A 23,584-nucleotide genomic window follows, 5' to 3' on the forward strand; every position below is an offset into this window, starting at 1 on the left:
AATAATCCAGAAGAACTCAACCAATAAACATTAAACTTGATTTTAGACTTCTCGTGTAACATTTGAGAATCAGAATCAGAATCAGAAATACTTTATTGATCAAATTGGGTTACGTTGCAGTTGCTCACATTCTAGAAGAGAAATATATATAAGCATAGAGAATTTATAATAAAAATAAAAATAAGAAATATGTAAAATATGTGCATTATACTACAATATATAACAATAATAATATAGAAATAAGAGAAATAAGAATTATGTACAAATATGTGCATCATACTACAATATATACAACAGTGTAAATAATTAAATAATTATTGCACAGTTGAATTATTGCACAAAATTATTACCAGAATCAGTATTGCACCGTTTAAAATATAAATTATAAATTATGGGGTTATAAAGCTGCTGACAGGGGTGAAATAAGTCCAAGAGCCAGTCTATTGAAAAGTTGAAAAGTTTGATGGCCACAGGCAGGAATGACTTCCTGTGGCGCTCTGTGGTGCATCTCGGTGGAATGAGTCTTGCACTGAATGTACTCCTGTGCTTGACCAGCACGTCATGGAGCGGGTGGGAGACATTGTCCAAGATGCCATGTAACTTGGACAGCATCCTCCTCTTATATCTCTGACACTGCCGCCAGAGAGTCCAGCTCTACCCACACAACGTCACTGGCCTTGCGGATCAGTTTGTTGAGTCTGTTGGCGTCCGCTGCCCTCAACCTGCTGCCCCAGCACACAACAGCAAAGAGGAGAGCACTGGCCACCACAGACTCATAAAACATCCTCAGCATTATCCGGCAGATGTTGAAGGACCTCAGCCTCCTCAAAACGTAGAGACGGCTCTGGCCCTTCTTGTAGAGGGCTTCAGTGTTCTTTCCAGTTCGGTTTATTGTCAATGTACACTCCCAGCTACTTGTAGTCCTCCACAATGTCCACACTGACTACCTGGATGGAAACAGGGGTCACCGGTGCCTTGGCCCTCCTCAGATCCACAATCAGCTCCTTTGTCTTTGCCACGTTGAGCTGCAGATGGTTCTGCTCACACCATGTGACAAAGTTTCCCACCACAGCCCTATACTCAGCCTCCTCACCCTTGCTGATACATCCAACTATAGCAGAGTCATCAGAGAACTTCTGAAGATGGCAGGACTCTGTGTGGTAGTTGAAGTCCGTGGTGTAGAGGGTGAAGAGGAAGGGAGACAGGACTGTCCCCTGCGGGGCCCCAGTGTTGCTGACCACTTGGGAGTATTATTGGAATTCTTTGAGAAGATTGCATACCTTTTAGGATGTAATATCGGTAGCCTATATTTATTCGATTCCCAAAAACTTGTATTAAGCCAATCGACCAAATAACGTTCATATTTTATATTAATGTTAATCACAGAGAGCACTTTTCCCTGTGTGGGTTCATGTGTATGGAGAAGGTAAGGACGGTGGCGGTACAGAAAAACAAACACACACGCAATAGTCTTAAATAATAGTTTTTTTCCTCTCTGCTCTGATAATCTATTGCTATACAGTAGCTCTGCCTGGAACTATTTGTGCTAGGAACTAAAGTTAAACACGGGAACGGGACCGAAAAAGATGTAAACCGGAAGTTTATCAACTGTCAAAGGAGGGGATTGGCTGCCCCCGACAACAGTATGTAGGTTAATGGTTGTTTGTTGTCCTTTCATTTTGTCTTAAAAACAACAACGAATACCAAACAAAATGGATTCAAAGGGAGCCCCGCAATATGCAGTATGTATAAATCGTTTAATGTTAGCTACCACGTCAACGTTGAGCTTGTTCAGTGCAGAGAAGTAGTAGCACTAGCTAGCTAACGTTAGCTGGTGAACACCTAAATAGTACTACTATTACTAATGTAGTTTAGTCGTTTAACCGCAGTTTGCAAGTGTCTCATTGGTAGCTTTCAGATATCTTAGAAAACTAGCTAGCAAGCGTTAGCACCTAACTCTAACCCTAACCCGTGATCAGTCATCACGTTAGTTACCAAGCTTTTTCCTGTTTTCAGTGGAGATGTTGAAGTGAGTTTACTGTAGCCTGTAGTTCAAGAATGTCAAGTATGTTTAAAAATAGTTATTATGAAAATAGTTTGTATCTCTCTCTCTCTCTCTCTCTCTCTCTCTCTCTCTATCACTGAATAACACACATTCAAACACAAACTGGCCAGCAGGCAGGCTGTTTTTCACATACTGTATATTAGTATTGTATTTGTTTTGCCAGGCCGCCGGCACCTCAGTCGATATGACCCGGAGCACAGAGGAAGACCCTCTGGTTGATGGACCTCTGATCTCTGCTGACACCCTCCACTCTGTCATCAGGAGAGAGTTTCAGACTATACCCACTCCCTGCCCTGCGGTCCTACTGTCTTTCCTTCATGTATGTCACACCCACAGACACATGGTGTTACACACTGTGCTGGCTTGCACTACTGCCTTGTGTATCTGATACTTCAATCTCACTTGCAATATTCTTTCTTCCTCTTTTTAGATTGTGTATGTGGCGTTGTCCATGTGCGTGGCACTGGTGTGCGTGTTGAAATTTGGCCGGGAGGAGGAGTGTGCGAGTGTGTTGGGTAATGTGCGAGGGGAGAGTGTCATTGTGTTTGGGAAGGTGTGTTTATGGGTGTTGGTGCTGTTGTTTGGTGGGTGTGTGCAGCACCATCACAACCGGGCCAGGAGCAGAGGATACCTCCGATTCTACCGACAGACACAGGGACTGAAGTACCTGCCGCTCACCATACACTCTACAGGTGTGGCTTCACATAAACACATAGGCTATCTACCATGTTAAAATCAAATAAGATGTTTGTTTTTCAGGGAACCATAAAGGCTATCATTTCCAAATGTCAAGCTCCATTTTCTCCACAAGGTGGCAGTGTTTTCATAGTAAAGCTAAAGTAAATGTGTGTGTGTGTGTTTTTGTAGGAAATGTGTTACTGTTAGCTGTTCTGGCTGCTCGACTATCAGAACCAGTGTTCGTCTACATGATGCTCAGCGTTCTGGGGTTGGAGCTCTTGGTGGGGTTGCCATGTCTGCTCTTCTACACAGGTAATACAGTATCTGTATCGCCTGTGAACTGATTCCATGCTTTTTCAAAAAGAGTGCTTCAAATCACTTGTAATTTTGTTATTGTTGAATGAGTTAGTTTGGTTTGTAGAGTAGATATTACTCACAGTTTGCTCAGTTACACGCCACCCCTCACTCTGGAGTTGTAGATTTACACTTTATTAAGATAGCAATATTTCATGGATTTTTGATCTACTGCTGAAACTTGGTGAGGATTTATTGTTTTGTCATTGGAGTGTTGCAGCATGTAGTCATTGTTCATTCTTAACCATGTTTTGTTTTTTTACTAATATCAGTAGTGCTTTATGGAGAAGACACACCCTATAAATTACATTATACACACAAACACACACACTACCCCCACACTAACTAGATACATTCGCATCACAATACCCCCGGCCCTACCCTTTTCAGACTCACCAGCATGACAATCAACCATTCAGCCTTCTGCCCATCTTTCCCTCTCTCTCTCTCTCTCTCTCTCTCTCTCTCTCTCTCTCTCTCTCTCTCTCTCTCTCTCTCGTTCTCTCTCTGTGTCTCTGTCTCAGAGTCAGAGAAGGCTTTCGTGGCATAAATCAAGTAGTATTTAGTGTTGCCATAGCATATTACTGTAGCACAGGAGAAAATAAGATACAATAGATGAATATGGTACAATAAAGGATAGGCAAATTCAGTAATTATAGGAACTGAATTTTTTTTTCTCCCTTTTTTCCATATATGATTCCATAAATATGATCATATGCAATACTATGGGAAATACATAGTAGATCCATATGCAATGCATAACAGTCAATTTAGTACCACAATGAAACATGTGGCAGCAAGTACAATTGTTTTGTCCTTCTGTCCAAGAATCATTGGGAGTTTGAATGCATTTGGGAGGGAATAGAAGTTAAGAATTGCTCTTTCAAGTAGTTAGTATGTTTTTCTCATACTTTTCTATTTTGGACATTGTAAAAGTGCAATTCCGTCTACTTGTTGTAGGTCACAGGCTGACACAGCCTTTTGTCTTTGGGCACCCATTCTTTTGATAAAGAAAGTTTTGTAAAGATTTTCATTCTTTTACATTTTGAAAATTCAATTTTCTAAGGAAGAAGTGAGTAAGATTGCAGTTTATTTTAATTTGGTTTCAGATTCAGCTCTGTTAAGATGGCTCTATTTTTATGGCTCTATTTGGATTTCTAAGTGTAAGGGAAAGACTCCTAGTTCTGCTTAGCAAGCATTGCTTGGAGCATTTCTGTTTACACCAAGGACTGATTTGCAGAACTTAAGCTGAAAGATTTCCGACAGACTTTTGTCCCATTTATCAAAGTATGGGAAAGAGATAGGGGCCCATACTTCACTCCAGTATGGGTAACAGGATCGACTGATTATATTTTGAGCCATACCTTAATAGGTATATTCTACCAAACTTTAACTTCATGGCATAAAATATGGCATAAAATACATACATACATACAAAATACAACTGATTTCCAGTCCAAGATCATTGTAACCTCCATACTTAGAGTGGAATTTATCTCCCTGGGATCCGGGCTTCTTCTGAAACACTGGAACAGAGGTTTTATCTAAATTTACTGTCAGTTCCTTCTACTGACAGTATTGCTCAACTAATTGTTGGGGCCCATCTCCTGTAGATGACAGTATGCATTAGCATAGAGTAACAATTTAACCTCTGTATCATGTATGGTGAGACCAGGGGCTGCAGACTGTTCCAGTACTGTAGTTATTTCATTTATACAGATGTTGAACAATACTGGACTCAGACTGCAGCCCTGCCCCACCCCATGTTCTTTTACAAAAAAATCTGTTGTTTTTGCAATATTTTATAAAACAATTCTTCACACCATATTGAATCAAAGGCCTTTTGAAGTCAATGAAGCAGGCAAATATTTTGTGATTTTGATTGTTTAAATTTTGATCTATCAGGGTGTGAAGGGAGAAGATGTGGTTGGAGGTATGTTTTTAGGTATAAAACCAATTTGGCTTCTACCCTAATTTTGCTTCTACATAAAGCATTGTGCTTTATGAGAAAGGTCTGGATTTAGGATGCTGCAGATGTTGTAACTGGGTAGTCTAAGGGATTTCTCCCTCTCTCTCTCTCTCTCTTTTTTGTTTCTCTCTCTCTCTCTCTGCTCTCCTCTCTCTTTCTCGCATCCCTCATTCTATCTGCTCCCAATGCTTCTACTATACAGCATGTCTGGCACTGGCCTCATTGTTATTTAATTTTGTGATACATTGCATATTCCACCAAATATTGGCCAATATTAGACTTGCCTCAAACTGTTCTAGTATTGTATACTGAAATACAGAAAGGACACAACTTGCCGTTGTTATTAAAGACCAGAATATTGGGTAAAGGCTGAAACACTGGCCAATGTATGGTACAAAGTATATCCTCTCAGTTTGTAAAGGAAGACTTCTGTTAAAGATGCTGTATCAGAGGATATTGATATTGAAGAAACTGTATTGAAAGGAAATCCATATTAAAGGTGTGTTTGGCAGCTGAAGGGCACAGATTGGGGTAGAGATACTAGAGGCAAAGAGAGAAGATAAGACGCATTAGGCTTTAGCCTAGCCAAAGGGTACCCCTCAACCCACTCCACCCAAACACAGTGAGACTCACACATGCACACTCACACATTGTCCTCTTGTTTACAGTGAGGGTGATTCAGCGTGTGAGGGGGGTATTTGTGTGTGCCCATTGCATTCCAGGTCAGATCAGTGCAGTCAGGCACGACTCAAACTGAGCGACGCCTTGCAGTGCAAACCTCTTTACATAAGCACAAACACACAGGCATGCACACACACACACATACACACACACATCAACTAGTACAGAGCGAAGTTGGTATTGGCCAGTTCATAAGAGCACAGGCAGAAGAAACCTTCTCTTTGTGGGTGAGTTAGAGAGAAAAAGGGAGATGTAATGCCTGCAGCTATGAAGTTCCATAGAGGAAGGCCTCGTTCAACTTCTCTTTGAAGTGCGTGCTGAATGTAAGTGTGTGTGTGTGTGTGTGTGTGTGTGTGTTTGTGTGCACATGTGTGTGTGTCTTTGAGGTTTGCTGTATGTATCTGCCTCTCTCATTATAACATGAATACACTCTCCTCTATAGGCCTGCATGCTCCTTACACATCAAAGCCATGCCTTGGCCTTCAAAGACTTAACTTAGAATACATCTCTCCTCTTTTTGGTCAGAACTTAGTGTAAGCACTGCAGGGCAGAGGGATGACACACACACATACACACACACACACACACGCACACACACACTGAAGTGCCCCTTTAATGCCAATCCAGCTAATTGCAGCTGGTGTAGAGCAAGGCTCCTCTGAAAGCCTTTGTGGAGAAAAGACCAAGACGATACCAGAAGTGTAACTCTGGACAAACCAGGTTCCAGTCATATAAGTGATGTTCTGGGTTTAACATCTGAAGTTAAGTTATGTAGGGCACAATATCTTGATTCCTTACACAAAAATGTAGAATAACAGTGAAGAATCTGTACCCTTCAGAATTTAGAGTGGGTTGTTGCTTTGCACGGTAGCACCGATTTTATTTATGTTTTCCACTGCCGAATCTTCAGGGGATCATTCATCTTCAAGCTCAAAGGCCTGAGCACGTCAGCATCCTTTTCAGGGATTCTCCTTGAAAGAACTCCTTTGAACCTTTTCCCAAGTCTCCTGCAGCTCCTACACAGATCTGTACACACATCTTAGCACATCTTTGTGAGCAGGACTGATTTTCCAGCAGATAGTACAGTTCCATACTACTTTGCATGCTTTTAAGTTCCTAAGCTGCAGCTAAGAGGTGTTGACTCTCCCCCTTTCCTTATCCAAGATCGAATCTCAGCATGCCGTAGGTGCTGCGATCCATTTCCTTCAATGCTCTGATGTCGATACAACTTAACTGCAAGCAGTTCATTTGTAAGCACTACACGTGTTACCATTAGCTATTAGCACCTACCTAGCTGCACTATCACCTGGAAATGTGTGCTTCTTGAAGACTGATTGAAGTGGGTCAGATCTGAGGCATCACATTAGACCGGATCTGAGCACTGTCTATCTAGCCGTGTGTGTGAGTGTGTGTGTCTCTAACAGGAAGGTGTGAAATGTGTCGCCTCCTTTCCACTGCAGCGTTAGGCTCTCTCCGTCCTTCCATCCTGGTATCTCTCTGTCTTTTGCCCCCTGCTGTAGTTCATGACACTCTAGAGATTCCATCCTGACTTACAGCCCATCTACCCTATCTTCACACTTCATCCTTTTCCTTATGTACTCTAATTGACAAGAGATTTGGTTGAGTTGAGAGATGGACCACTGACCTTATACTTGCAGCCCAAATCCAGTAATTTTGTCAATTTTCCCTCTTCTTGGAAAGACATTATAGTAGGGATGAGAATTCAATATATCGCAATACAAAAATGTGACAATACGTTTGGTGGGGCAGAAAAATGAATCGCAATATTCCAGCTCCATTTTATTCTGCTGTAGTAATCACAGATGACATCACAATTTCACAAGCTCTCCATCCAAATTATATTATTTGTACTTTGTAATGACATTTTCAAATTGTTGATTATTATTCTGGCAAGTCAGACTTTGTTGTCACTGAACTTTTATTTATTACATCGTATTGTGGTATTGATACGTGTGTAATGTATCAAAACCCATATTACTTATCAAATCCTATTGTGAGATAAGCAGATCGTCCCATCCCTACATTGTAGCATTATAGAGTTTACTGAAAGCTGGGGAAATGTTTGCATTTAGCCAGTTCATAGATTCACTACAGTTGATGTGAACATTTGACAACAATCTGCCACTCTACCTTGTCATCTGAAGCGACAAAGGCAAGCTTATCATCACTTTTTATCCTTTTTTTCTTCTATTCTTCTCCCCACTTCTTCATTTCTCTGCCTTTCCTGGAATGTCTCACACATACTTGCTCACTATTGCTGTATTTACACACACACACGCACACACACACACACACACACACACACACACACAGAGATTTAGGGTCTCATTATGCAGGAATTTGCAGTATTTCTGTGGTTTGTGTGTGTGGATGTTGAGATGAGTTGCCGCACTGTAGCAAAGTAAAGATAGCGCTCTTTAGAACCTCCCTGACAATTTCCTCTGGCTAATGACACTCAGCCTTATCAATACTCAGTCAGCTCCTCCCTCTGCCCTTCTCCACACACTCACCTCACATCCGCACACAAACACACACACCACAGGTTATCTTGATTTAAAACAGTACCACCATCTCCCATACACATTCCCGGCTCCTCTTACAGCTACTGTATACTACACACACACACACACACACACCTTGCCGCTAACCCCACCCCTCGTGTAAAGGTGTATGTTAAGGGTGTGAGAATTAGAGGTTTGAGCGCAGGATATGACAGCCCATAAGGACTGAGTGCAGGATATAACAGCCTGTGTGTGTTTAGGAGAGAGAGAGGGGCATGGAAGACAATAAAAAAACAAATGTGTGCTCTTCCTCACCTGAGTGATTAACTTTGGTAGGACGGCTCTCACTGCCCACTATTTCCATCTGTGTGTGTGTTTATGTGCAACTTACAAGTCACTGGGTTAAAGCGGTGGTGTCATGATTTAATTAGAAAAGTAACTAAAGTTGTTTTGTTTGCCTTTCTAGTCAAGGTGATGCAGTTCAACAGGGAGCGAGCTGTCCCGGATGTCAGCCAAGAAGAACATTCACACACCTACAGTAACACAAGCCTACCTACTGAGACTGGCTTCAGGTACACACATTTATTCATTCACAAACTCACTCTGGCACTCACTGAGCGCGTTTACATGCACGCTAATCAACGGTAATTCAACGATTAATCAAGCAGTCATGTAAACAGCACAGTGCGATTTCCTCAGTTGGATAAAGGCTGTTACTGCATTATGAGAAATCCCATTAGCACAGCTAGGTTTTTGCTCAATCTTTTGGATTATTCAGTGCATGTATACCCGTAGTCTGGTTTCTTTAGTTTTTTTACATCTGCGATTGAGTGCAAGCATAACCGGATAGAGAAGACAAAAACCAGGAAACAGTAAACATCTAACAGCATGGAGAAGAAGGAGAGCGTTTGTTACTGTTTTGCAACCGTAAGTAGTGCAAAATAATGAGATACAGAAACCTGACCATATGAAAATAAGGTATGTGCAGCGCCATGTTCAAAGTCCAAAACAACTGGCAGAAAGTTTGAAATTCACGTCACTTTCTTAATGAGAGAACTATGACTGAATCATGTAAACCAGGGTTTTCCCCATTACCGCATCACTAGAGAGCATGTAAACGCGTCAATTGAATTATTGCCATAACCTAATTATTCCCAGTTACCAGGTTATTAGTGTGCATGTAAACGTGCTCGCTCACTCACAGCTGACCCACTGAGACACACACACACACACACACACACACACCTGTCTTGTTCATCTGTGCTTTGTGTGTGTGTCACAGAGAGGGCTCCAGTCTGGAGGAGGTGGTGGAGAAGCAGGCCGACTTGATAGAGTACCTGAAACAGCACAACACCTTACTGAGCAAGCGGCTGCTCAACCTAACCGCTCAGCACTGACCGCACTGACTCTCTGGAGCAGATGGCCCCGCGGAGCGAGAGCCTGATCATTTTAACACCCAGCTCTTAAGAGACAGACAAAGGAGAAGGGGACGGGATCCACGGGGTTTGAAGGAGAGGATTGAGGAGAGAAGAAACACTGGATAAGAGACTAAAGATATCAGTGGTTTACTGAGTAAGGAAAGCCCTCTACACACACACACACCTGCACACACAGACTGAGACGGGAGGGCTTCCATGCATGACGTCCTCTGAAAACCAGGATCACCTGAGATGAACAGATAGTAGAAGGAATAAGAGGAGGAGAGGAGCCAATGCGGGACAAGAGAGTGGAGGATGGTAAAAGAGGAGCGGTAGGAGGAGAAGAGACATGGGTCACAGATCAGAGGGGAGGGGTTTTATTACTGTGTTACGACCCCTAGTGACCTGTGTATGCGGGTCCTTTGGTGACTGTGAGAGAAAGCGACGGAAAAGGTGACATTGTTTTAGAGATCATCTGTGCTTAGCGGGGACAGAGACAAAGTTAATGCCAAATGCACTGAAAGAGCGGGAGGGAGAAGAGGAAGAGGTGGAAAGGTTATCAGGGTCGGACGACACGAGAGAGAGGGATCGAATAATGCTATAAATGCCTATAAGTGTGATTTTACTTCTGACTGTGTGTGTTTGTGCGTTGAGATGGTGTGAATGTGTTCCCTTAATGCTTATCTTACTGAATATGTGGGTTTTTTTTTCTATTTGTCCAATTATTAAGTTTGTGTATTTGTGATCAGGTTCCAATAAATCTTTAATATTCTCACATTTTGTTTTATTTAACAATACAATTTAACAATAACAATTATTTATTTAATAATACAATACAATCAATGGAATCCAACAAAGTGAATGCAGTTTTGTGTTTTGACATGATGATCATCCTAACACAATATGAGAGGCGTATTCTGCTGTGAAGCTAGAAAAGATCCTATTTATCCCAAATGAAACAATGCAATGGCACGCATTCTCCCGTCTCTTGTTATTTCTTGCGTTTAATTTCGTGGGTGACGTCAACAGTCACGGGAATCTACCTTAAAGAAATATTGAGGTTGTCATTTGAGCCCTTGGTGGTTCCCTATTGTGATTCCTTTATGTTCGGGGGTCCGTAACTCCACAGGGAGCGCAGTATTTACGACTCTTTTCCCATGTGGCTTCTACTGGGAGCCCAAAGTTATCCAGGGTGCCACAGGTATCTGGATCTCTGTTTGATCTGGTGCTTTTGATCAGTTGCTATTTGTGTATAAAACAGGTTACACACACAAAATGTTTTTCACAAGATTTATCCCAAGTTAAAACTCTCTCTGGAATAAAATCTAGGTTACAATCCAGTTACAACTGTTATTCTCAGAGGTTTTTTCCCCTGACTCGACACATTTAGCTGGGATGTAGTGTGCAGACATTCTTTAGTGTTGTTGAACCTACAATCACTGTTGTATGATAGCCCATTCCTTTACACACACACACACACATACACACACACATACACACAATCTCATGAAGTAAAGTTGAAACCAAACCAGTACATTATACACAATTGTTTTTATTAAAAAGTTTAAAATGTTATTCATTAAACATTTGAAGTGCATACATGCATTATAAACACTTTAGGAATACTATATGTCAATGCTCATCACAGCTGTTTCCAGCTCTTTGGTCCATAGAAGCAGGGTGTTTATCATACATAAGAGAGATGTTGGGTTAGCTTCCTCTCCCTTGTTTTCCCATACTTATTGTGATATTTGGGTTGACAGTAAAGACGTATTGGCTTTTGAATACTAGGGGGGTGGGTGGGGTGGGGGGGTGAAGTAGTTATGTGCTGCCATAACATTGTGTAATTTTTATTCGCAATTATTCCATGTGAGAAGTGAGAAGTCAGTCATGCAGGTTATCTGAGGGTCCGTTGAAGCTGGACTTGAATTTGTGCATGGCTGTCTGTGTGGCTCTTCTGAGGAAGACAGCTTCATACACATGACTGTCTTTGGCTGGTGTTTTCATGGTGTTGGGGTCCATCCGTTGTGTTTGGGCCACACACTGCCCTTGCCCTGTTTTCATATTTTCTCTCCTTCTGTCACCCTTATTCTTGTGCTTCTGCCTGTAATGAAAAAAGGAGTATTTAAGGCATTGCTAAGAGAAATACAGGATTAGGCAAAAGCCATTGCTAAGTAACTTTGTGTGTGTGTGTGTAGGAGTAAGGTTGCTTGGGAGAGTGGCCTTGAGTTCAATAATAGCTGAAACCTCTTAAACAACCCTCAACGTCCACCTCTCTCTACAGTCATGGCAGCCCGTCTCAAACAGCACTCATGGCGCTAAACCTCCTCATCGTTAGTGAGATTTATGCTTCAGCCTGTTTTCCCCTGGACTCCTGTTCCGTGTGAATACACACCTCTGGCACTAATCACACACACTCTCTTAACTGCCACCTGCTAGCTCTTTAACTGGGTTTTAGTCCCATGTATCACACAGCCTTAGACTCCTCATAACTTCTCCTATACACACACACACATGCATGAGTGCACATACAGTCACACAGGTGCAGATGATCTGGCTGGTTTCAATTTGAACTGTGTGTGTGTGTGTGTGTGTGAGAGAGAGAGAGAGAGAGAGAGAGAGAGAGAGAGAGAGCGCCTGCCTTACCTCAGGGGAAGGGTACTCTGGAGTGCAGTGGCAGGCAGCGTCTGTGTGGGCAGTGGTGTCTGTGATATTTTCGTCTGATGTTCAGGAAATCTGCAAAAAAAAAGGTTTTTGAAATGTGATTTTGCTGAATCATGACACTGGATCATGGCACGAGCAGATTGTTTGATCACAAAGAACAAATCCAGTTGCTATTTGTGTATAAAACAGGTGAATTTTCGTTTAGCGTAAAAAAAGGCACCAACGCCAGTGGGTTAGACCATAACTGGCACAAGGGATATCATATTGTGCAAATCAAAATTAGTTTTATGAGTAAAAATCAGGTACATCTCCCAGAGTGCCACATCTGATCTGTAGATGTAGATCTGTTTCTTCAGCCGTTATTTTTTCACTAATGTATTATTTTTAAATTATTAAAGTCGAATTACCTTAACTAACCCTGTCAGGCTCTTGGCCATAGAACAGCTCACTTTCAAGGCATGGGTTTTATTGTTTGAAGCCATTAACCAACAGCAGTGCGGGCCCTTCTAATAAACCAGGAAACATAGACCTAACACATGATTATTTTAAACGTCCCTAATAAATCCACTATTGACTCCCGCAGTTCACAGGCTGACAGTGAAGCACAGGAAGAGATAAACCACCGGATGACTTTATGACTCTCTCCCTCTTCCTCCCCCTCTCCTCCTGTATCTTTGAAAGAAATGTTCTCCATGCCTAAAGGTAGGCTTCTTTACACTTGGTCGCGGGCACTCCTGCTTCATGTCATGTTAATCGAGCTCGGGCATTTGCATGGCGTTTTAACACCGTGATTAACAATAGCGCGCCGGAGCGCCTTCCAGCCGGGGACAATAGACGCGCTGCGGCTGCTGCTCGATCCCCGGCGGCGCTGCCCTCCCCGGCCTCCCTCTCTCTCCTTCCTCTCCTCTCCTCTCCTCCATCACACAAACCTAATCATGTCAGAAGCCCATAGCCTCTAACAACAGCTGTTTCTCTCCGCCGTAAGGCCAAAGAGATACACAAGCCTGGGTTTGCGCACTAAGCGCACCTGCTGAATGCGTGTGACGACTACCCGCCCGACGCGGAGGTTTTATTTTTATGCGCACATTTCGGCAGGCGATGAACATGATGTAGCCGAGGCTATATTAATTTTTTAAAATAAAAACTAAAACTTGTATCTCACATAGGCAGTTTGCCGGTTTGGACTGCGTGGCTGCCTGCCCATAGGAGCAGGCTGTAGACTTCCAGAGTTGGAAACCCACTGGCTGAAATCTGCCTACACGACTGTTAAAAATTTAAAGCGACCATAATTTATACAGCTGGTCAATTAAATCACAGCCACACCACACAGCGCTTAGGTCTATATTGAGTCAACCTGCACTATAGCAGTGTAGTCCATCCTGCTTGATGATGAAACATTGGCAAGAAGTCACTGCGGCCCATCTGGCCCCCAGGTTACAAAGACGACTAAATAAGTAATCATGTCTTGATGTATCCAACTTAATCAGCAATGCTAGTCCTCTAATAAGACAGAAGTTAGAGGTGAAACGCCTTACCTGGTCTGACAGAGGAGACTGAAGCCAGAGCAGCGGTGAGCAGCAGCAGCAGATACAGCAGGTTGAAGATCCTCATGGCTGGGTGGCACTCAGCTTTGGAGGGAGCCTTTAACGATAATTCGCAAACTTTCCGAGAGGTTGGAGATCCGTTTCTCGCTCCAGCAGCACTGAGCCTCTTCCACTCTGGACTGATGCTGTAGCGTTTGTCCTTCTCTCAGTCTGGTTCTGTTTCTTTCGCTCACACACTCTCCCTCCTTCTCTCTTTCAGTGTAGAGGCCGCGGGAGAGTCAAATACACAGCAGTCCTCTTTTCTCAAGATAATCAGTGTGTCCCTGAGGAATGTGTGTGTGCCCAGTGTGTGTGTGTCCAGTGAGAGTCTGTGTCCAGTGTGATTGTCTCTGTGACTGAGAGCAAAGTGACAAAGGTGCCTTTCCCCCCATTGCCTTTATACAGCCTTTTAGAGGGAGGGGAGGGGGGTTACAGCTCATACACAGCCCCCACCTCAACCCCTGACACACACACCCACGCACATGCACACACACACACACACACACACACACACACACACACACACACACACACACACATACACCCACTTCTGCATTGCACATATTGACCCCACATGTAGAGGGTAATTCAAATGACAGGAAGCCCCCTCCCTACCTTCCACTGCCCCTTTAACACACACTCTCCTGCTTCATTTTATGTGTGTGGGTGTGTGTGAGTGATTGAAATATTAAAAGAGACACTCAAAGACAAAGAGAGACAGTTGACAGTTGAGTTGATATATCGATTATGGCAAAGACGAAAAGAAGTGATGTTGAAAGTAGCAGGCCCTTCAAGACAGAGAGCAGAGAGCTAATTCCATCCCTCCCTCCCTCCTCGGGTCGCCCCCTGCCCCCGCTCCACGGGGACACACATCTGGGGCTGAGAGGTGAGGGGGGCGGGGGGGCAGGGGGGTGGACCCAGGATTTCGGGGTAGCGGTCCTCAGCTCTGATTGTCTAAAATCCAGCGATGCATTGAAACTAACTAACGATAGTCTGGCTCTGTCTAAAGAAACTGTCTGGGACGCTGTCTGGTGTGTTCTCCTGTCTCTGTCTCTGTTTGTGTGTGTGGGTGTTTGTGGGTGTTGGGTTTTTCTTTTCTCTCATTGGTTGAGTGCCTAAAACCTTGAGTTATTGTGTCTCCAAAAACAAATCCTTGATGTGTTTGTTTATTGAGAATACAATATTTTTAAGGCCAGTATTTGCTCTTCAGAGTCTTCTGTAGAAACTCAATCTCTGCTCTTAAAATGAGCCAGAGGGCAGAATAAAGAGTTGTATCAGTGTACTTAAATTTGTTAGTGCCTTGCTTGTCAGTCGGTGGCACACTAGAGACTTGCAACAGGTAAACCGGTTCAACAGATGCCACTTAGCGCCAGCTCTCCGGCAGCCAGTGGCTTTGTAAAGTGTGGGACTCATTAGCGTGTCTGCTTACGGCTGTCTCTGCGGACTGAGACTCTCCATTCAGCACCCAGCTAATGAATTAACACATTAAGATGAAATGTCAGCCATTACATGTGAATGAGGATTAGAGAAGCAGCAGGACACTAATGGACCGGAGGGCTCAAAATGGTCGCAGAGACTTTGAACAAGCATCTGGACCATCAACTCTATTTAGTCCTGAGAGAAGAGAGAGAGAGAGAGAGAGAGAGAGAGAGAGAGAGAGAGAGAGAAAGACCACAGTCTTGCCATTGTGGGTTTTAGTGGTGTGTGTGTGTGTCATTACACCCTTGGAAATGTTAGTTTTATTGTTTTATGATGTTTGCAAAAATGTTGCTTGAAATGACAGAGATTCCTCATGGATTTGGCCAACATACAAACACACACACTCACATACACACTCGCATGCAGTCGTCCTCCTGCAAACACAGCCGAGGTATGTGGTTCATTCCATGCAGTTTCTGCAGTTTGCATATCAGCTGCTATTGTCTTTTAAAACTTTTATTTTCCCTATTTGCATATGCTAATTTCAGACCAATTGTCATTCAGAGCCACCTGGTATCCAGTGCCCACTAACTGGTGCCAAACTTCTCTCTATCTTTCTCTCTCTCTCTCTCTCTCTCTCTCTCTCTCTCTCTTTCTCTCTGTTTCTTTCTGTTTCCCTTTCAAAACAGAAGCAAGTGTAGAATAGTATAGAAATCTCCCACCAGGTTTTCTGTGTGCCTGAGTAAAGCATGTTGTAATATTTGCTCTTCCTGGGGATTATACGTCTTTACAGGGATTACCCAGCCTGCTCAAACACTCCCTACGAGAGGGGCACGGGCACACACAACCCCCCAAACACAACCCAAATTCTCCACACACAGAGGCTTACCTCCCAATAGGCTGCTTCAGTTCCTTGGCAGGCTCTGCTTAGGTCAATATGCCTTACACTCTTACTCTTCACTCTAATATGTGAATCAGTTCAATTCAATGAGCTTTATTGGCATGAAGTACAAGTCAGCATATGGTGCCAAAGTTTGGTAATAATCGATAATGATAACAATAATAATGTCATATTGATGTCAATATTAAGTAAAGAAGATTATATCATAGAGACGTATATTATAATAGAAAATATAGTGAAATGTATCAAATAAAAGAAAATGTAATCAGTGAAGTTTGTATACTGTGTAATATTTATTTATCTGACTGTCTATACTGAGCAACCTCCCCTCCAGGATTACTTCACTCTCATCCGTTATTGGGACTCTTTGGGGATGAGGAGTAAAAGGATTGTGATGGATGTAATGGAATGGCAGTAATCTGAGTATTAAAAAAATGTAACTGTAATTTGTTATATTTAACAAGAAAAACAAATTCAGATTCAAAATCAGATCACAGATGCTTGTGAAAACGCGGATTATTACAAAGTTAAGTGTCCCCCTCACAGTGGAATAGTGCGCTTTCCCCCAGGCAAGTGTAGTTTTTACACCACTTCTATAGTTTTAAATCCATTCGGCATAACTCAGGGAAACGATTTAGGAGAGTTGGACTGCAGAGCTGGTGTAGAAGTCTGTTACGGTGTTATAGAGTGGTCACAGTTGCCATCGTCTCTGTAGTCGCTGTGATCTTTACGACTACGGAGGAAGCTTCATCCTCTCCTCCCCTCTTTACTCTCTCCTTGCTTCCTCTGCCATCATCTCCTGATCAGGTTGGTTGGATCCACAGATAAAGAACTTCCTCTCTGATAAGACTCTCCAGTAGAAAATTACGGCGTGTCTACAATGTCTTTGGGTTTTGGGGTATTTTTCCCACAGGAGCCAACAAATTGCATATGTGAACACATTTTTACATGTAAAAATACACATATACGTGTAAATACATATACATAGACATACTGTATATGCAGAGGTGGTAGAAGTACACAAATTCCCTACTCAAGTAAAAGTGCAAATACTCATTTAAAAATATACTCTGGTAGAAGTTGAAGTATCATTTCAAATCCTTTACTCAAGTCAAAGTATAAAAGTAGTCTCAAATTTACTTAAAGTATAAAAGTAAAAGTCGTTCTCTAAGAAAGTCATTTCTAATGTTCTGGTCTAAACTGGTTTTCCGTTGAGCCTTCCTCTGAATCCCAGATGAGAAAGAGTCTGCAGCTCAGATCACGAACCCGAACCCTAGCAGCTGAATTCACTAACATTAATTCTCTCTCTTGTTGCTTCTCTCTTCTTTGTGTTGCTTCTCTCTCTCCCTTTCCCTAATTTTTGGTGTCACTTTGCTGAACAAGTAGCCAATCACATCTGGCTCTTGATCAGCTGCTTCCGGGATGGAAGCCGTCTGATGCTGAAAATATTTTTTTTTAGAAAATCAGTTGATGATTTCCAGAGAGTAACGAGTCTGTTTTGAAAATGTAGTGAGTAGAAAGTACAGATTTTTCTTTTGAAATGTAGTGAGTAAAAGTAAAAAGTCTTCAGTGAAAGAAAAACTTGAGTAAAGTACAGATACTCGAAAATCTTACTTAAGTAAGAGTATTTTTACTTTGTTACATCCCACCTCTGTGTATATGCATACATGTACACATACGCACATGTGGAGAGTGGAGAGATGCTGGATGAGAGAATGAGGGGCAGAGATGTTATGTGTCATGTTGTCTGACTCTTTGTTGGGTGTAGTCCAGTATGGTGTGTGTGTGTGTTTGTGTGTGTGTGTGTGTGTGTGTGTACGAGTGTTGATTGTGATCTGATGGGTCAGTTCGTTGTCCATCGTTAGAGTGAGAGTGCTTCTGTTGTCATGCCATAAGGCCGTCAGTGTTAATGAGGGCCGCAGCCAGCTAGGGGCTTAATTACTCTTAAGACCCTTTATCTACAATTGCTCAATACAGGCCCCAATGGACGCATATACACATGAACACCAGTGCACACCCAATACACACACAGCCCATCAGCACACATCACACAAAGTGAATCGCAACACAAATGAGCCGGGCGTTTTTCTCCTGCAGTCCTGTGCAGATGAAGATAGAATCTCTTGCTGCAGTTGATTAACTTAATCTTCATTCCTTAGCTTGAGTTTGCGGTTTAGCGCCGCCTTTTGTGCCCCCTGTGTCGGCCGCTAGACGGCTGACTGCGGAGGGGTGACGGAGGGCTAAGGGGTTAGGGGGCAAACTCAACAGGGAGCAACTTTTAACCCCAGGACGTCGCCCTGCAAGGGTTTTAGGGCCAAAAGTCACTTGGTTTGTTACAAATCTTAAACCAGACACAGCTTCAGTGGATACAGGCGCACACACACACACAAACTCATACTCACACTGTTCTTGAATCAGGAGCGGTCTCACCATTAGGCAAAGGTAGGCGACTACCTGAGGCCCCAGCAGCCAGAGGGTCCCACAAAACACAAGAATAAAACTAATATAAACTTATTTTTCATCAGTTTAAAAGAAACTGATTTACTGAACACATCTCTTTTTGTAACAATAAAAACATTTCAATCTTGAGTCATGGTTACCCCCCCCCCACTCAGTCAGGCTATAGTGGTAGTGGCCTATTCCCCATGACGTCTAATACAATATTGCTTCTTGACTTAAAGCTTATTTTTCTTGCCACCTGCAAGAGATGTAAAGAAATTTGCTGCAAGAGAACCTACCCCAAAGACAGAAGAAACAACTGTTCTTAGTATTGCTAGTAATATTACCACTGCCTCCAAGCTCAGCCCCAGCTTGAAGGTAATTTATAGAAAGGATGGATGGAAAGCGTGAATGTTGGGGTTGCCTAGGACCCCCAAATCACTATGTCTGACCCTGTCTTGAACTGTGCATCTTTCTGGCTCTTGGTCACTCATATCTTAGAATAGTTTTTGTCCATGAAATCGGGGGAATCGTTCAGTCCATGTCTGTATGTATGTATGGTGCATTTAGCGATCCTTGCTTTAGAAATTTTCCTCCAGGACCATCAGTGTATGCCATAATAGGTTTTACACCATTTCAAGTTTCCCCATAAGAGTTTTTCATTTATTTACTGATTGGTCCAAGGCCCAAAGACTGTATCATTTATACAATCAACCAATATGCGGCACCACAAATACCAAAAATAAAAGACTACTAGAAAATGCAAATAGCCCCACAATGTATTTGCATTGTTACATAACTTGAAACTTTGACATTTTCCACATTTGTATAATATGCCACTGATTGGCCCAAAGGGTGACTGCATCATTCATGGGGTACGAGATGTTTATTGTTGCCTTGTTTTTATTAGGAAAAAAACCCAGTGTTGAAGAAATTGCTGCAACAACATGACAAGAAAAGATTTAAGCTGAGTTTGAGTTGCTTTATTTGTGAATACTCCGCTGTACATATAAAAACCTAACTATTATTTATGGCCTTGTCCAGCTTGCTTGATGATCACTCTCTGTTTTTTCTTAAATGTCCGTTGCGAGCCTTTTTCTGAAATATAACACACACATGCAGGATCAAAATGCTGATACTTATATACTGTATGTGTGTATCTGATTGTGGAGGAGGGTTTTTACCTGGCTGGGTTGGGTCTGGTTGGACGCAGATTGAAGCCAAGCCGAAGAGGGAGAAGATGACGAAGGCAATGATGATGAAGGTTAACTCAAAAGAAGAGAACGGCAGTTCCATCTAAACAACTGCACAACACAAACCAACACAAAACACAAAATAATAAGCACAATCATACACAGAGAACGCAACATTTCCACATCAAAACAACAGACAGATGACAGAAAACAGTAACACACCAATAAGGTAAAGTTTACTCTACCATTGTACTTCATTTGTAATATATTTGACCCACAGTAGGCTTACATGAGATAAGAACATTTTAAACTCCATATGACCCATTTATATTCTCCATTTTACATACAGCACAGTGCAGTGGCGTACTTCTTGCCACCAGGGGGCCACATGACCATGTAACTGGTTATACTGTTTGGAGAGGTTTTTCCAGATCCGGCCCTCGGCTTTCGGTGGCCCTGAACAAGATTGTTTTTGTGGCCCCAAAACACTCCAACCATAACCTACAAAAACACTCCCACCTTGAATAATAACACAAATTCCATGATGTGGCTCTTCTCAGTGGTTGTGGCCCTAAACAACGACATAAAATGTTCATGCCACGTGTTGGCTCTGGGGTTTTTCTAAAGGTGTTCTTTCCTTTTAGCTGCTCCCATAGTATATATAATGACCCATTCACCATGGTCCTTGCGCAAAGCTGTTAATTCTGTTTCTGTCTTATCTAAAAGAAAGCATACAAGTCTTTCTGAGATTCTCCTTAGCTGACCCAGCACCATGTCACATCTTATTGCAAAATGCTTGTTTTTATGAGTAGCTTCAGCCAGCTGTCATGACCTCCACTATAACAGGGCTTACTCAGAGGTGAGATAGCATGTGTGTGTGTGTGTGTGTGTGTGTGTGTGTGTGTGTGTGTGTGTGTGTGGTAATGGGTTGTGCGTGTTCTGTCTTTTGATAGTATCTTTGAAAGCATTTTATACACAGGAGACTCAGTTGCTGCAGTATTACAAGGTTCAGGGGAATTTGCCTGTTTTATTTACATTATTATCTCACTATCTTTATTCAGCCTGATAGACTGTGTAGACGTGGCATAGCTGTGCAGCCTGATCTCATATCAAATTTGTTATCATAGTTAGAATGCACCCTAATTTTGTTATGTTTGTTATGTTTGGCTGTAATATAGTTAAAGTATGAATTAAGGGTGCAGAACATTTTGTAAGATATCATATGAACAGTTGTATGAGAAAACACTGAGCTGTGGTAAAATAACATCAGGACCTATAGTGGGGACAAATATATATGTGACTGAATAATGATACATTTTTACCATAAATAAAGCATTATGTGAAGTAAAGAATGTGCCCTATTTCTCAGATATTATTGTTGAAAACAAAGCTACCTGACCTAATGGCCTCAATATTGAATCAACACTGTACCACAGCATGAACCAGTATCCAGACTGGATGAACTCTTGGAAAAACTACTATTCGAATGATTTTTCTAATGAAAAATAGCAACTTTGGTATCATTTATTAGGTTACACCATCCAGTTTTATATTATCACTGAAAGGTTGATAGATTCATAACGGCCATAAATGAGTTGGCCTGTGACTCATATGTTTTTCTCGCTATTAGAGAATTGCCAGTTCACACCAGCTTCAGCTGTTGACCCCTCATCTGAGAAACTGAACCCTCCAATTTCTCCAGAATAATTTGAGGACTCGCTCTAATCCTGCCACACCACCTTTTGGTCCTGACCTAGATTTAAGAAAAACCTCTCCAAAGCTTTAGATTCACATCACATCAAAATTGACTCCAAGATAAAAACTTCTTTCTTGTTGAGCCAAATGGGGAAGCGAAATAGACATATTGAGAGAAGAAGGAGGAAAGCAAAAGAAAGAGAGTACCAAATTAAGGAAAAGAGAAACCCAAGGTTTTATAGAAATTGAAACTTACCAGTGTGTGTGTTGTTGAATCACGGCAGCTAATTTCAAACCCCAGGATCGAAATAAGGTGGCTGCATGTATCCTCACGCATACACACACACACACACACACACTCACAGAGGACTTGGAAAGGCTTGAGACAGCGTCGTGGCACAGTTTGTTGAAGCAGGCGTTTGTTTATTGAATTATACAGTGTACTAGGCCACTCCTCTTTGCTTCACCCTGGTTGCCAACAATGCGTCATATAACAAAGTACACACGGACGCACACACAAACACACCTACATACACACACTTGAACAGTCTACTAAACTTTTAGTTCATTACAGTCTTCCCTTTCCCAGCAGGTGAATGTCCAGAGGTCACGTTTCGGACTTTGAGCTGATAACTGCGTAACACACACACACACAAGTCACTGAGGCTTTGGCTGACAAGCGCTCTGAAGGCACCAAACAGAAGGTGAGACAGAATGGGGCCAATCAGCTGTAGTTCCCACAAGTTTGCCTTTCTTCTTCATGACACCCGGCTGTGACAACTTTCTGCCCGGACTCAGATGATAACCAGCTCCTTGGTCTGTGTTTGTCTGTGGGTCTCTGAGAGGAGGAATCACAAAGTAATTGGCACGTCAGTCACCTTGGTATTCAGTTTGTCTCACAGTGAGGGCGGAAGGTGTGTTTACGCCGCACAACAGGATCGGCACTTTTTTTTTTTTGGGCTCGTTGTATTCATAGGTAATGGGAGAAGATTGTTTGTCATGATAGAAAAACAGACAAATTAGCACATTGAATAAAGGGGAAATGATTACATATTGACCGTGTTTGTCTGTGTGTGTGTGTGTGTGTGTGTGTGTGTGTGTGTGTGTGCAGTCTTACCCTGTGAGTGTGCATATCTCTCATTGAGCATTCCAGTAAGTGTGAAGAGGGCGAAAACCAGGAGAGAGAACATGATCGTCAACACCTCCAGCTCGGTAAACGGAGATGCCATCTACACACAAGCACACACACACACACACACACACACACACACACATTATTTCAACAATACAATGTTGAAGGTTGCCAATACTAAGAGTTAGGTTATCACAATTTTGTTGACAGTTCGCCAGTAAAACAACCTACTTTTCAAAGTTGCCATGACATCCAATGACATCCTGAATCAAAAAAAGGACAAGCACTTACCCAGAGTGTTTTAGGACTGTTTAGCTGTTGACCATCCATCTCAAAGTGCCTCCGAGGGGACTTTACAGGAAGAGGAGGCACATGTGTGTCTGTGTGTGTGTGTGTGTGTGTGTGTGTGTGTGTGTGTGTGTGTGTGTGTGTGTGTGTGTGTGTGTGTGAATGTGAGCGTGTGAGTGTGAGATCAAGTGGAAACCAATGCCCCATGTGGTCTGATACATGGGTATCCAGCATCTGCAATCATTCTCTCTCTCTCTGTCTCTCTCTTTCTCTGTCTGTCTGTCTCTCTCCCTCTCTCACTCTCTGTCTCTCTCTCTCTCTCTCACTCTCTCTCACTCACAAGAACTGTGAATAGCTGACTTAGACATCCCCTCTCAAGTTCAAGTGAGCTCATGTTAACCCTAATTATTAATGGGCCCTATGTGTGTGTTTGTGTGTGCATGTGTGTGTGTGTGTAACAGTAATGAAAGACACGTCATGACCCCTGGAAAAACGTATCTATGATTACTGGATATATGATCACTATCAGGCGTTGTATTTGCTTTAGTAACTATCAATGTTTGAGAAGGTTTAAATTAGTGTG

General features: G+C 42.4%; 1 protein-coding gene and 1 long non-coding RNA gene across 2 annotated transcripts; one reads left to right on the forward strand and one right to left on the reverse strand.

The window, feature by feature from the left end:
- Positions 1 to 1,616: 1,616 nt before the first annotated feature.
- tmem192 (transmembrane protein 192) lies at positions 1,617 to 10,443 on the forward strand. Its single transcript, XM_071517989.1, has 6 exons — positions 1,617 to 1,742; positions 2,229 to 2,384; positions 2,496 to 2,757; positions 2,933 to 3,055; positions 8,736 to 8,841; positions 9,552 to 10,443. The coding sequence occupies exons 1-6, from the start codon at positions 1,713 to 1,715 to the stop codon at positions 9,664 to 9,666; spliced, it is 792 nt and encodes a 263-aa protein (XP_071374090.1). The 5' UTR covers positions 1,617 to 1,712; the 3' UTR covers positions 9,667 to 10,443.
- An 11,408-nt stretch (positions 10,444 to 21,851) lies between these two features.
- LOC139642934 (uncharacterized) lies at positions 21,852 to 23,085 on the reverse strand. The gene is made up of 3 exons (XR_011695056.1): positions 23,005 to 23,085; positions 22,699 to 22,810; positions 21,852 to 22,419 (listed from the first exon to the last, which is right to left on the reverse strand). It is a non-coding gene; the product is annotated as an uncharacterized lncRNA (long non-coding RNA).
- Positions 23,086 to 23,584: the final 499 nt, after the last annotated feature.

The sequence above is a fragment of the Centroberyx affinis genome, unplaced genomic scaffold (genome assembly GCF_046629955.1).
Source record: "Centroberyx affinis isolate AG114_WGS23_722 - 3 ecotype Tasmania unplaced genomic scaffold, CSIRO-AGI_Caff_v1 ptg000547l_1, whole genome shotgun sequence".
Taxonomy (NCBI): Eukaryota; Metazoa; Chordata; class Actinopteri; order Beryciformes; family Berycidae; genus Centroberyx; species Centroberyx affinis.

Bases quoted from the DNA above. Each gene is read 5' to 3' on its own strand.
- tmem192 (XM_071517989.1), top strand. From the start codon at position 1,713: ATGGATTCAAAGGGAGCCCCGCAATATGCA. The intron at 2,385-2,495 runs GTATGTCACACC...TCCTCTTTTTAG, and splicing joins TCCTACTGTCTTTCCTTCAT to ATTGTGTATGTGGCGTTGTC. The intron at 3,056-8,735 runs GTAATACAGTAT...TTGCCTTTCTAG, and splicing joins ATGTCTGCTCTTCTACACAG to TCAAGGTGATGCAGTTCAAC.